At 44.9% G+C, this 13,204-nt stretch overlaps 1 protein-coding gene across 1 annotated transcript in view; it reads right to left on the reverse strand.

Annotated features, from left to right (window-relative positions):
• FAM13A (family with sequence similarity 13 member A) overlaps positions 1-13,204 on the reverse strand; it is a 147,036-nt gene that overhangs the window by 118,392 nt on the left and 15,440 nt on the right. Inside the window, exon 4 of the mRNA XM_066632116.1 lies at positions 12,058-12,238. Coding sequence (XP_066488213.1) covers positions 12,058-12,238 — 181 coding nt within the window. The remainder of the gene's footprint in view (positions 1-12,057; positions 12,239-13,204) is intronic.

The following is a 13,204-nucleotide window of genomic DNA, read 5'->3' on the forward strand; positions in this document are numbered from 1 at the left end:
TCACATGGGGAACACTCTGCTTATCACAACACTAGCAGTCATTACCAAGGACTTATTGTGTACATACCTATGATATAAACTCTTCAAAAGTACACAGGGCACACACACAATTCCTTTTAATGAATAACCCTACTGGAAGACACACAAATGCCGTGCCAAAACATCCATAAGGTTACCTGCAGGGCAATCCTATGCACGTCTCCTCAGAAGGAAGCTCCATTGTGTTCAAAGGAGTTTATTCCCAAGAAAGAGTGCATAGGATTGCAGGTCTAAATTCCATAGCACATTTGCCAACTATGTGCATCAAAAAACATGCTGCCATCTCACTGGCCCGGATCAGATGACACTTCAATTGCCTGCCTGGCCTCATTGCAATTACAGGTGGAGCCTGTTTATAAGCGGATTTTATATTCAAGGATCTGGCTCGATGTGGGACCCCCAGACTCGGTTGACCCAGACTTGGCGCCACCTGAACCCCGCAGAGGTGACTGGAATTGTGTTCCAGTCACCTTCGGAGGACTTTCTGAAGACCACAGAGGCTGTGTGGATCCACCGGCAGCCTCCGCAGGCTTCAGCAAGGCCTATAAGGCAAAAAAAAAAAAGTTTCCAGAGGGAAACTTCCAGGGCTTTCTTGGCCCTCTCAATGCCTTATAAGGCATTAATCACTTCTGGTTTCCTTATGGGAACTGGAAGTCGCTTTTTTGGCCTTTTAGGCCATTCTAAAGCCCACAGAGGTCGTGGGCAGATGCACGTGGCCTCTGCAGGCCTCCGAAAGCCTCCAGAGGTGACTGGAGCACAGCTCTGATCACCTTCAGAGGCTTTAAAGGGACTCAAAAATACAGGCCACACCTGGAGTATTGTGTCCAGTTCTGGTCGCCGCATCCCAAAAAAGACATAGTGGAAATGGAAAAGGTGCAAAAGAGAGTGACTAAGATGATTACGGGGCTGGGGCACCTTCCTTATGAGGAAAGGCTACGGCGTTTGGGCCTCTTCAGCCTAGAAAAGAGACGCCTGAGGGGGGACATGATTGAGACGTACAAAATTATGCAGGGGATGAACAGAGTGGATAGAGAGATGCTCTTTACACTCTCACCTAATACCAAAACCAGGGGACATCCACTAAAATTGAGTGTTGGGAGAGTTAGAACAAACAAAAGAAAATATTTCTTTACTCAGCGTGTGGTTGGTCTGTGGAACTCCTTGCCACAGGATGTGGTGATGGCGACTGGCCTGGACTCCTTTAAAAGGTGATTGGACAAGTTTCTGGAGGAAAAGTCCATTATGGGGTACAAGCCATGATGTGTATGCGCAACCTCTTGATTTTAGAAATGGGCTATGTCAGAATGCCAGATGCAAGGGAGGGCACCAGGATGAGGTCTCTTGTTATCTGGTGTGCTCCCTGGGGCATTTGGTGGGCCGCTGTGAGATACAGGAAGCTGGACTAGATGGGCCTATGGCCTGATCCAGTGGGGCTCTTCTTATGTTCTTAGGTTTTGGTATCCGCGGTTTTTTGTTTCTGCGGGCGGGGGGGAAGGGGGGCGGATATCCGAGACCAAATCCCTCGCAGATACAGAGGCCCCACCTGTAAAGAAATGTGTGTTCGTGCTGCTGTCTCCACCTCCTCCCCTCCCTTCCGGTTTGTTCTTTTAACTCCATGGAGGGCCCATCTTTAATCATGTGCAGCCAGTTCAGGCAGGAAACTATCATCTGAATGACCCATTACAGGTTGCAGTACAAGCACCAGATGGTGGGATTTCCAGGATAAGGGCTCCCAAAACTCTTACCCACTCTTTTTTTTTTTTTTTTAAGGAAAACAATTTCATATATTTTGACTCTCTGCAGTGCCTGTTGCTTTAAAAGCCACCTGGCACTCCTTTATTTTGTTCTAATGACCTTTCCTACAAAACAACCTTGTGTCTCTGCTTAAGAGGTTCAGTTCAGACATCACCCCAAGCCATGACTACAGAAACGCAACAATCATTTGCTATTACACTTGATGGGTCAAGCCATGGTTCGTGATTGGCAGGCCAACCAGAATCACAAACCATATTTGAAGTAGGTTTGCAAACCATCATTTGTGCCAGCTGTGGCTTGGTGTGCCGTCTGCCTGGATAAATGAGATTTACAGCTCTTATACTGCCCACAAAAGTATCTGTTTGTAAAATAAGCAGCATGAAAAAGCATTTGGTTCACAAATGGACACATGCCAGGAAGCTAGTTGGGAATCCATACTGTAAAGCAAAACAAAATGCATTAATACTTGGGCAGTGATAATAACAGGCAAACAAACTCAACAACACACACTGAATTCTGGGAAGAGAAAAGCTGACTTCTGCAACCTGTATAAATTTTGCAGGCTATAATTATTTCTGCTCCCACAGATCAGCGTATGTTTTTAGATGCCATAAACATTTATATTTTCCACCATTTTATATAAAACTCTCTCCCATTCCCACTGTCACCAGTGCTTTGACAAAGAGCACCTAAACCCAGTGCATTGCAAATTTGCATCTTCCATAGTATGAACCTTTGGGACTACCTGTTGCTTTTCTGCCTGCAATCGGCAAACTCTTGCACAACAGGCCCTTCCCTGACTAAAGAAATGTTGTTCGACCAATGCAAGACCTACGTTGGGCAAGACGTCATTTTGCAAGAATATGCAGCAAGCAGGGAGGGAACAGTGAGACCATGCACTGTGGGCTGTGAGAAGCAGCCTCTAGTAAAGGCACCACCTATACATCAGAACAACCTGTTCAAAAATAGGCAACACAAGTATTATTTATGCTGCCTTGTCTCCGCCTAATGCCCAATTACTGAGTAGATAAGAACAGGACTGTAGTTACATCTCCTCTATACAGATTTTACGAAACGGTAACAAAATGTGTTCCGAAGTCCCACGCACAGTCTTCATCTGTAGACAAACCTCTCAAAGATTAGAGATGCTGGACAGTCAGTGTATCCCTAATCATGGGGAGAATCTTTCCTGGGCACAACATTTGTCCATGCAGATAAGTAACATAAGTGCAGTCGGAGAGACATACAAGGAGTATTAGAACTGCTTGCTGGTGCCCTCCTGGATGCTCTGCAACTATGAATATGCAGACTGAGCATGAGAATGTGCCAGGCAACAAGTATCCCCAAACCAGGGAAATACCATTTACAGCCCCATCAGTAATTATTGTAGGGGAAGACAAGTGGAAATAATTAGAGGCCTGGCGGGAAGTGAGGGTGCAGCAGAAGATGCCCAAAACAAGAGGGGCATACATGTATCTCAGGTAGAGGGGGTTGCCTATCTTACAAGCAAAGTGGGTAATGAATAGCTCTGAACACACCTCCAGAATGAACACACACTACTAGCCAAAGGCCCAAATAGCGGAAGCATCTGTTGAATGTGGTTATAGAGATAGGATGTGGCTGAGCAAGTAAGTGCCAACTCCAACCTCTTCCTCGGCCCTCCTGGCCTCTTGCCGCCTCTCGTGCTCCTTGCTACAGTCTCTGCTTCTTTCCTCTCTTGGTCTCTTCCATCTGCCTCACATGCCCGGCTCATCCACGCCTCATTACAAGCACACTTGGCGCAGGCAAGGTCAACTCTTACTGGTCCCTGGTTGACTATCTAATAACTGTTTCATTTCTTAGGACCACAGAGATGATCTTGGTGTGAACCGATGACCTACATCTAGAAGGTTTCACATCACATTAGCGCTCTGTGAATCAGTCCGTCTGACATAATCTGATTACAACAGATTAGCATTTCATTAAAAGACTTTGGAGGAATCTGACTACACGGAAGAAACGCACGATAATCCCAAGTGAATCAAGCAGTCACATTGGCACCAGTTCAGACAGGTTCCTGTTTCAGCACACTACCTCCCAGAGATGAGAGTTTTGCCCATTCCACCCAGGAAACAACAAAAGTCCAGGCACAGTTGGTTTACAGCAGAACACCAAAAAACAGCTCTCATTAAAGAGCACCAAAGTTAATAAATTTTAAATGCATTGCTTAAGAGTAAACCTATCCATATTTAATTAATTTTTCACAATTTTTGCCCACAATTGCCAAGCAATGTGGTTTATAGAATATATCTAAACTTATCATAAAAAAACAATCATTGCTAATACAGTAAGTATACTGTATATACAAAATACTGTAATCAGTACAGTAATTTTGTATATAATTACACAAAATTATACAAAGAACCTAAAATGAAACAGGTAAGGACAATAGGCAAGGCGGTTTAAGGACAACCCCAACCCCAACCTCTGCAACTAATCCAAGTGAACTACACCAAAAACCTGATTGAGCAAGACAGAATTTGCCTCATACATAAAAGATAAGAGCAAAAGTGCCAGGTGGCTTTCCCTTGGGACTCCCATAATTGGGGCACAACCACAGAAAAGACCCTTTCTGTGGTCACCACCCAGAGAAGGGCTTCAATGAACATCTCAACTGCTGGGCATGGCTCTTAATCTTCAATCACAGATTTGGCCTAACTGAAAGTTTTTAAGTGTTCATATGTTCTCATATAGATTCCAAGTCCGCCAGTATTGCCTGTATCAGGACTTGTCCAAAAGGTCAACAAGGATTAGTAAGCAAGAAGAGCTTCATCTGACTTCTAACAGGCTGCAACTCTTTACCGAAAAGCTATTTCTTCAGATAACCTAAACATTGGGGTTTCTCATTGGGGTTCATATGGAACCAATCATTTTTCTGCCCTCACTGCACTGCTACACTTGCTCAAGTAAAAACAGCACAGATTTGTTTACATAAATGAAATATTGGTTGATTTTTCCGTGAGGTTGCATCTGACCCATGATGTGGCTTGCTTCATAAAAGACTTTGACCTGAGTCAAAATGACTCGGGAAGTTCTGGGGGTGACTCACTGTGGGCTATCCATGGGCACACACTATGACTTGCGCATGAGTTGAGTGAAAGGGACTAGACTCGAGTTTCACCATGGTGACTCCAGGCCATCCCTGTTTTAAGCCACCACAATGGCTCCTCTGTGGCACAAAATATGAGATAGAACATTTAATCAAGCCAAATGCTGTGCTGTGATTAAAAAAAAAAAAAGCCACCTGAAAAGCCACGGTTTGTTGAATGGTCACCAAACCAGGATCTTAAACCACAGTTTGAAGCTGTTTAATCAGTTTGCTGTTATATTACTGTTGGCATCCTTCAGTCTCGGAAGACTATGGGATCGCGCTCTGAATAGTGGTTCTGGAACAGTGTCCTCTCCAGTGCGCAAAGCCTGGGTAAAGTAGATATGGGGGATAGACTGTAACCCATGCAGCAAATCCCACCTCTCCACGTTGCTGGAATGGTCCAATGGAAAGGCAGAAGCCAATACGGTTGGTTCCAGCTGCGTCGCATGAACCAGTGGCGTCACCAGAGCGTGACTGTGTTCAGCCATGAACTGCCTCAGGGACCTCGGCTCCGGATTTTGCCTCGAGGTTGACTCCTGAAGCCTTTTCCGTAACTGGATGTAGCCACAAGGCAGTGGAGGTTTGAGATCAGAGTTTTCCTTCTCTCAGATGAGCTGCTTTCCCAGGCTAACGAGTCCCATCTACCCGGTTGCTGTTTAGTCACCTCTTACGACAAGTACAGCCAAATTGAGGGCCTATTCTTATCTCCCAACCCCCAGGGGTTATGCTGTTATAACTGAACAGACAAATCAAGATTAGGGAGGGCACTCCGTCCTTGGAAGTCATTGTTTGGGATAGCATCTGCTGGCTCTCAGCACAGGCAGGGGAGCAGGGAATCCACACAAATAAAGGTTTGCCTGTATGTTTGAAAGAAATCATGATTGGAGGTTACGTCTGCACCAACCACAGTTTCCCTTTTTATTATGAATTATTTCTTTTTTTTTTTTAATTGATTGCTTTATAATATATTGACTCCATTTTTCATTTTTGTACCTGAGCCATCCCAAGAGCCTCCTAGGAAGTAGAAAGGTGGCATAAAGCTACCCAGATGCATTTGATTTTAAGCAGAGGTATAAAGGCCAAGGACCCTTTGCAATGTCATAGCTAGAAGAGGGGCAAAGCACTGAGTTTTGCAGGGAGCCTCAACTGCAGTGTGCGAATGTTTGCCTCTGTTTTGCTCCCCCGCCACCAGGAATGGCTCTGAAAGGGAGGGGGCCACTTGCACGCTGCAGTGAGGCTCCCTGCGAAGCTCAGTGCTTTGCATCCCCTCTAGCTACACCACTGACCCTTGGCAGCGCTGACATTTTCCCTTCCAGGCATTTTAGTATTCTAAGCAATAATCCAGTTTTAATCTCCCTTGTACAGACACAGATGGAGGAATACTATCATTATTTGTTTTGCTTACACAAAACTGGGCACTGTGCAATGATACAAGCAGTAGGATTTTGTAGTTAAATACTCTCCAGAGTCACATATAAAAATGGCAATGAGATTGCAGGGTGACTAAAATCATTATGCAAGACTAAGAGGCATGACCATGTAATTCAAGCAATATCTCCACTGCTTATATTATTTTTGGCCCATGTTCAAGGGACAAAGTGAGACTGGCAGGTGCAATCAGTGAAAAAGAGAGGCAAAGTGCACGCAGACAGGTAGGTGCGTCCATACACACTTAGCTGCCCAGATATGAGCAGTAAAAACAGGTGGAAGGATGACTAACTCAGCATGTTGCCTGATCAGATCATAGACACATATTCCAATATCCCGTCTCAAAGAATGACTAAATTCTCTGTGTCTCCCAGGAACTTTCAAAACCTGTGTTGTTGGCAGCTATGGAGCCACCTGTCCACAAAGTCAGACAGGTAAGGCATTAAGGGGCAGTCTGGCTTTCGTTTCATGGTATTCTGTGCCACGCAAATAGGGACGTTCTCTATTATAACTTTTAGCCAAAGCTCTATCAACAGTCCAGCAGCACTGCAATTTCTATTTAGAGCATATTTCATAGGTTTAACTGGGGGATAGCCTTGTCCTTTTGCTCCATGTATTGTGGCATCTCTATAGGCCAAACACTCTGGAAGAGGAGAAGGAGTGATGACTAGGACACAGCAACAGTGACAAAGATTGGGCCCAGTGACGTAGCTAATGATAGTGCCTGGTGCCAAGTTCAAAATGATGACCCAGAAGTGATGTCACAACCGGAAGTGATGTCACAACCAGGCTTTTTAAAAAGTGCAAATTGGGGAAAACATACCTCCTTTCCCCCAGCAGCTCGCCACCTACTAGCTCTGCTGCCCCTCCCCCAGTCAGTGGCATAGCTAAGGCATCTATCTGCTCTCTGGGGTCAAAGAAGATTTGTAGCCCCCCAAGACAAAAATCAAATTTAATTAATTAAATAAATAAAAAGTGTGTCCCTGATTGGTTCAAGACACTGTGCTGGGGTGAAGAGGGATGGTTATTCTCCCCCTGCTAAATATAAGAGAAGCACCACTTGAAAAAGTGCCTTTTTACCCAGTTAGCAGGGGTAACTGTATTATGATACATGGGGAAAAGAGCTGACTCATACTAACACCTTATTGGTTCCATGCTGTATCATAATAACATGTCATTGCAACATGTCAATAATATAATAACATGCCATTGATTCTCAGAACAATCAGTCTCATAGGTCAGTTTTGAGTTAAAGAAATCCACTTTTTGTTCCATAAGGCCGCTGCATTTTCATTTTCTAATTAATTTGGCCATAACTTTGGATAGAATAAAGATATTCCAATGAAGTTTATTTTATTGCATTCTGCATTAAAATTACCTTTCCAATGATATATAACATGATGGTATTCATACATAGCAAGATTTTCACAATTTTGGTCAATAGTGTCTAGCTCAGCTTGTTGCCCCCTAAAGCTTGATGCCCAGTGCAACTGCTACCCCCTGCACCGCCTTAGCTACGCCACTGATCGGGCCAGATTTGTGATGTTGTAGGCATTTCCAGTCTTCCAGAACATTTTTTGACAAAACTGTTCCACTCAAGCAGCAAGGTGTTGGCCTGGTAAGAGTCAACGTGACTTAAATTTCCAACTACTTATTTCTGACCCTTTAAAGGGAGAGCCTCTCACTACTAGAAATTAGCCTGGATGCTCTGGATTTGGGCAGCTGGTTTCTTTTCACCAAAGGTTTTGTATAGTCCTTCCTCTCTTCCACTGGAAGCTGTAACTACATGAGACCTTGGCAGAAGAAGCAAGATTAGAATATTTCTCAATGGTCTGGTGCCTTTCCATGTGAATATAAACGGGCAAAGAGGATGGCTCGCAGAGCAGAGCAATGGTTCCACAGAGACAAAATAAGAAGACACCATGAGGCTTTAAAAATAAATAAAGCCCCTTGTTGTAAGTTGAAGTTGGTCCCAACTCTGGAAAAGATGAAGACTCAAGAAGGCTTTGGTGTACAGCTTATAACTCATTAATTGCATATGCATGGATAAAGTTGCTTTGTACCATTGGTCCACCTCATACAGCACTTTTGACCTCAACTGAGAATTGACCTGAACTGAGAACAGCTGTCCAAGGTACTTTATTTCCCAGCCTTCCTATCTGCGATTCTGCAATTACTGGGTTTTAACCTAGAACCTTACGCAAGCAAAACACATAAGCGACAACTGAGCTATGGGGTCCTATGAGTTCTCCACTCAAGCGACCAGACTTGCCAAACATCCACATTCCACCATAATTTAACCGCAAATATTTTTCTTAGATGCTGAACTGATGCCCTTGTTGCCTCAGGTTGCAGTTCCTTTTGCTTCATGTTGTTGGGAGTTTCAAAACACAAGGCTGTCAACACAATTTGCACGTTGCACAAATAAGGATTCCTCAGAGATCCTTTTAATGAAATCACTGATTCAATGGCCAGTGCTTCTCAGATTAAGAACATAAGAACAGCCCTGCTGGATCAGGCCATAGGCCCATCTAGTCCAGCTTCCTGTATCTCGCAGCGGCCTACCAAATGCCCCAGAAAGCGCACCAGATAACAAGAGACCTGCATCCTGGCGCCCTCCCTTGCATCTGATATAGCCCATTTCTAAAATCAGGAAGTTGCACATACACATCGGGTCTTGTAGCCCGTAATGGACTTTTCCTCCAGAAACTTGTCCAATCCCCTTTTAAAGGCGTCTACGCTAGACGCCATCACCACATCATGTGGCAAGGAGTTCCACAGACCAACCACACACTGAGTAAAGAAATATTTTATTTTGTCTGTCCTAACTCTCCCAACACTCAATTTTAGTTGATGACCCCTGGTTCTGGTGTTATGTGAGACTGTAAAGAGTATCTTTCTATCCACGCTATCCTTACAGAACCAGAGACAAGCCAGTCACAAGGGGCAGGGAAAAAGCACAGAAAAGTGCTTATCAAGACTGGGAGCAAAACATTTGCAGAAAAAAATATTCTTGTCTTGCTGAACAAGTACCAGCCTGAGACTATTGAAGGAATTTTAGCATCGCAAAAAGAGCAAGAGATTTGGCAAGTGTGAAAGAGATTGAAGTACACAAGAGCACTCCAGGAATATCAAAAGCTGCCATTTAACAAACTGTTCACACAAGGCTTATTGTATCTGAATTCCACAGCTAAACTGACAAAAAAAAATTAAGAGAAAATACTGCCTGCATTGTAAACACACCATCGCTCACGGGTCACTGTAGCACATGACTTCTATCCTAGTAGAAGGACTGCCACAGCATTAATCTACAAACTAATTTATTATGTCATCGTAGTTTATTAGTAGCCAAGAACACTGGCAATAACACACACCAAGGAAACTGCCCAAATTGATCCCAGCATACATTGCACTCTTATCGTACCAGGTTTGTTGATTTGCCGGCGCAAGTTCTCCCTGCATACTTGACTATTCAACCAGCACAACAGATCAAAATCAGGCAGCTGCTGATCAAATCAAAAGCCCATCAAGGTAGTCACTCTGCTTCTCACAGTGGGCAAGAAGGGCATGAAGGTAAGAGTATTCCCCTACTATTATCATATCACAGAATCCTAGAGTTGGAAGGTAACCTAAAAGGTCATCGTCCAACTCCATGCATGTAAGCAGGAAATCCTTCTAGAGCATCTCCAGCAGGTGTTTGACAAGCCTCTGCTTGTAGACCTCCAGTGAGGGAGAATCCACTACCTCCCTCGGTGAATTGCTCCACAGCAAGTGTGATTCAGTGCCATACTGCTTGTGAAAATGAAGGTTCAACACAGACATTGTGACGAGCAGCCGTTGACGAACCTCTCCTCCACAGATTCCCTTTTAAAGTTGCCAAAGGGCCAAACTAGACATATCCATAAACCTGCCCATAACAGATATCTGCAAAACAGTCCTTTACAGCCAACTGTGTGTATGTGGTGCACCAGGTGGGGAGAGGTTAAATGCTTCCCCCTGCTTCCAAAACCCCGAACGTCCAAGCAGCAATTCCCCCCCCCAGGTGATTAAACATGAAAATAGCAGGGGGAAATGTTCAACACATAACCTTACGGTGTTCCAAGCTACTGCAGAGGGTCATGGTTGTTTGAGGGCTTTAAATTACCACTTACGGTTAGCAGGATTCACAAGTCTCATTCCCAGACAGATGAATCAATTACATGACTGGTTCTGAATGCTTACAGATGAACTGGAGACTCAGGGGCTGACTCACACTCACACAAGAGGACATTGCAGAGAGAACATTTCTATCACCAGGCACATGATGCGTCTCAGTGGAGACAGCTGACACTTCCAGTCCATAAGCATACAATAACCAAGCACAGTAAAATCCTCTAGCTCAGGGGTGCCCAAACCCCAGCCCTGGGGCCACTTGCAGCCCTCGAGGCCTCTCAATGCAGCCCTCAGGGAGCTCCCAGTCTCCAATGAGCCTCTGGCCCTCTGGTGATTTGTTGGAGCCCACACTGGCCCGATGCAATTGCTCTCAGTGTGAGGGCAACTGTTTGACCTCCCGTGTGAGCTGTGGGATCCCTCCACCGTTTGCTGTTTCAAGTCTGTGATGCAGTAGTGGCAGCAAAGGAAAGGCCAGTCTTGCTTTGTGCAAGGCCTTTTATAGGCCTTGAGCTATTGCAAGACCTTCATTCATTCATATAAGTTCATCTTTAATATATTCATTTATAAATGAATTGGACTGCTCGGACTCTGGACTCTGGACTGCTCGGGTCTGTGCCACCTCCTGAGGTGGAGCCCATTGGGCTTGCTGTGGCATTACTTGGGGTAAGGGGAAGCAATTCCCCTCGCCCCAAACAGAGCTGTTTTTGGCCCCAACCCTGCTCTGGATGCAGGGCAGGCCTGCCTGCTCCAAGGCAGGTTAGGATTGGGCTGCCCTTCACACATATTTATTAATTAAATTTATTTAAGAAATGCTTATCCCGCCTTGTGCCCCCACAGAAGAACAATTATTCCAATTTATATCATGTTCTGTCCCGTGAGATTAGAATGGTTACAGTATTTTCCTATATGTTTTTTCTTTCCCTCCTGTTCTTCTCCAGAGGCAGGTGGTGCTTCTCTTGAGGGGCATGGGCACAGTAAAATTTATCTTACTAGCCCGCTACTCTTTTCTCCCCCAAATTTCCTCTTCTGCTTCATCCCCCTCTTCCTTTTTCCAATCCAGGGAGGGGGAAGAGAAGGAGGAGCAGAGGAGAAGGAGGAGCAGTAAAGAAGAGTGGGTGGATCAAAGTGAATGCCGTCTGGCAACATCCCGCCTGAGATCACCACTAAGGTTGGCTTCATGAATGGGCCAGCGCTGGTTTCAGTCACCCAATTAGTTCTAGTAAATCAGTATAGCTAGTCACTTGTGCAGTCAGCTCCTAATTTTGCGTCTTGGCATAAAGAACCCTTCATACTTTATGAGAGCCAGGGTGGTGTAGTGGTTAGGGAGGTGGACTTAGACCTGGAAGATCCAGGTTCAAATCTCCCCTCAGCCATGAAGCTTCCTGGGTGACCTTGGGCCAGTCACTTTCTCTCAGCCTCACCTAACCTCACAGGGTTGTTGTGAGGGCAAAAGGAGGGGAGCAGCTGTGTACACTGTCCTGAGCTCTTTGGAGGAAGGGTGGTATAAAAATGTGAAAAATAAAATATAAATAATACTTGACTGAAGAACTTACTGGAAACAATTAGGTCCAAAAACAGTAGCAAGGTTGGAAAGAGTCATCCTGTTTTCAGAGTGATGCTCAGCGACTCTCCTCAGGAAGGCGCAAAGGTACTTCAGAAGGCAATAGTGGGCTTCAGGAAGCTGCCTTAGGAGATCTCTCAGAGCAGAAGCATTCAGACCGTATTTTCGGATGTCTGTCAAGAGGGAGAAGATAGATGGGCCTGTGTATTCTCTTTGCTAAACATTAAATTAAACACAGCTGAAACACAGCAGTATTAGACCCAAATATCAAATTGGTATATCAAGAAAGTGGGTGGAGTAGCTCCATGGGCAGTGTGTCACATAGGAAAGCAGCTGTACAACGTGAGTAGCTTTGCAATGCTATGGTCATTCTGAGGAACCACAGTGTGGAAAATATGAAGTCCACTCAAATCTGGCCTTGGATAAAGTTATCTTGCAAACAACCAGCTCATCACGAGTACAAGAGAGTCTGTTTCTGCACAGCCCGTGCCAAGAGTGCTCATTTGGTTATCTGAATCAACCCCAAGATTCACACAGTGACACAACTCCTAGTACGGGAAGAACTATTGAGGACTGATCCACGCCACCCTCTTAAGGAAACATACAGAACCACTACCCTCACAATACTGCTCATCTTGACCGTCAGAAGATTAAAACAGAAGGAGCTGGGAATTGGTTTTAAGATACTGGCCACTCTTCACCCAAACCCAGGACTGAGCCCACACTCAGCTTCCATTTGTCTTGACCAAACCCATCAGCACTTGTTTTGACTGCTGGAACAACAGTACAAAAGAGCAGGGCTCAGTTGAAAGTTCACATAATGGGTCGGGGGAGTAAACTGCCCCCACCCATTATCTTGTGCTGCCACCCAGTGCCACATTATTTTGCGCTGCCACCCAGTGGCATTGATTCTTTGGGCAGCTGCCACTCCTTTTTCCTCTCCGAATGCTCCTTGGAATAATTGCAAAGGAGATAAATGGCAGCAGCTGCCCAAACTGCAGAGTTATTTTACAAGATTGCTTAACTCTTGACATTTTGAATGACGTTGTGAGTCAACCCTCAAAAGCTTGCCAGTCAGAGGGTGGCACACATCGTTTCATAAATCAATAAATACAACTGAGCAACTCCATAAACCCATC

The sequence above is a fragment of the Tiliqua scincoides genome, chromosome 6, assembly GCF_035046505.1.
Source record: "Tiliqua scincoides isolate rTilSci1 chromosome 6, rTilSci1.hap2, whole genome shotgun sequence".
Lineage (NCBI taxonomy): Eukaryota > Metazoa > Chordata > Lepidosauria > Squamata > Scincidae > Tiliqua > Tiliqua scincoides.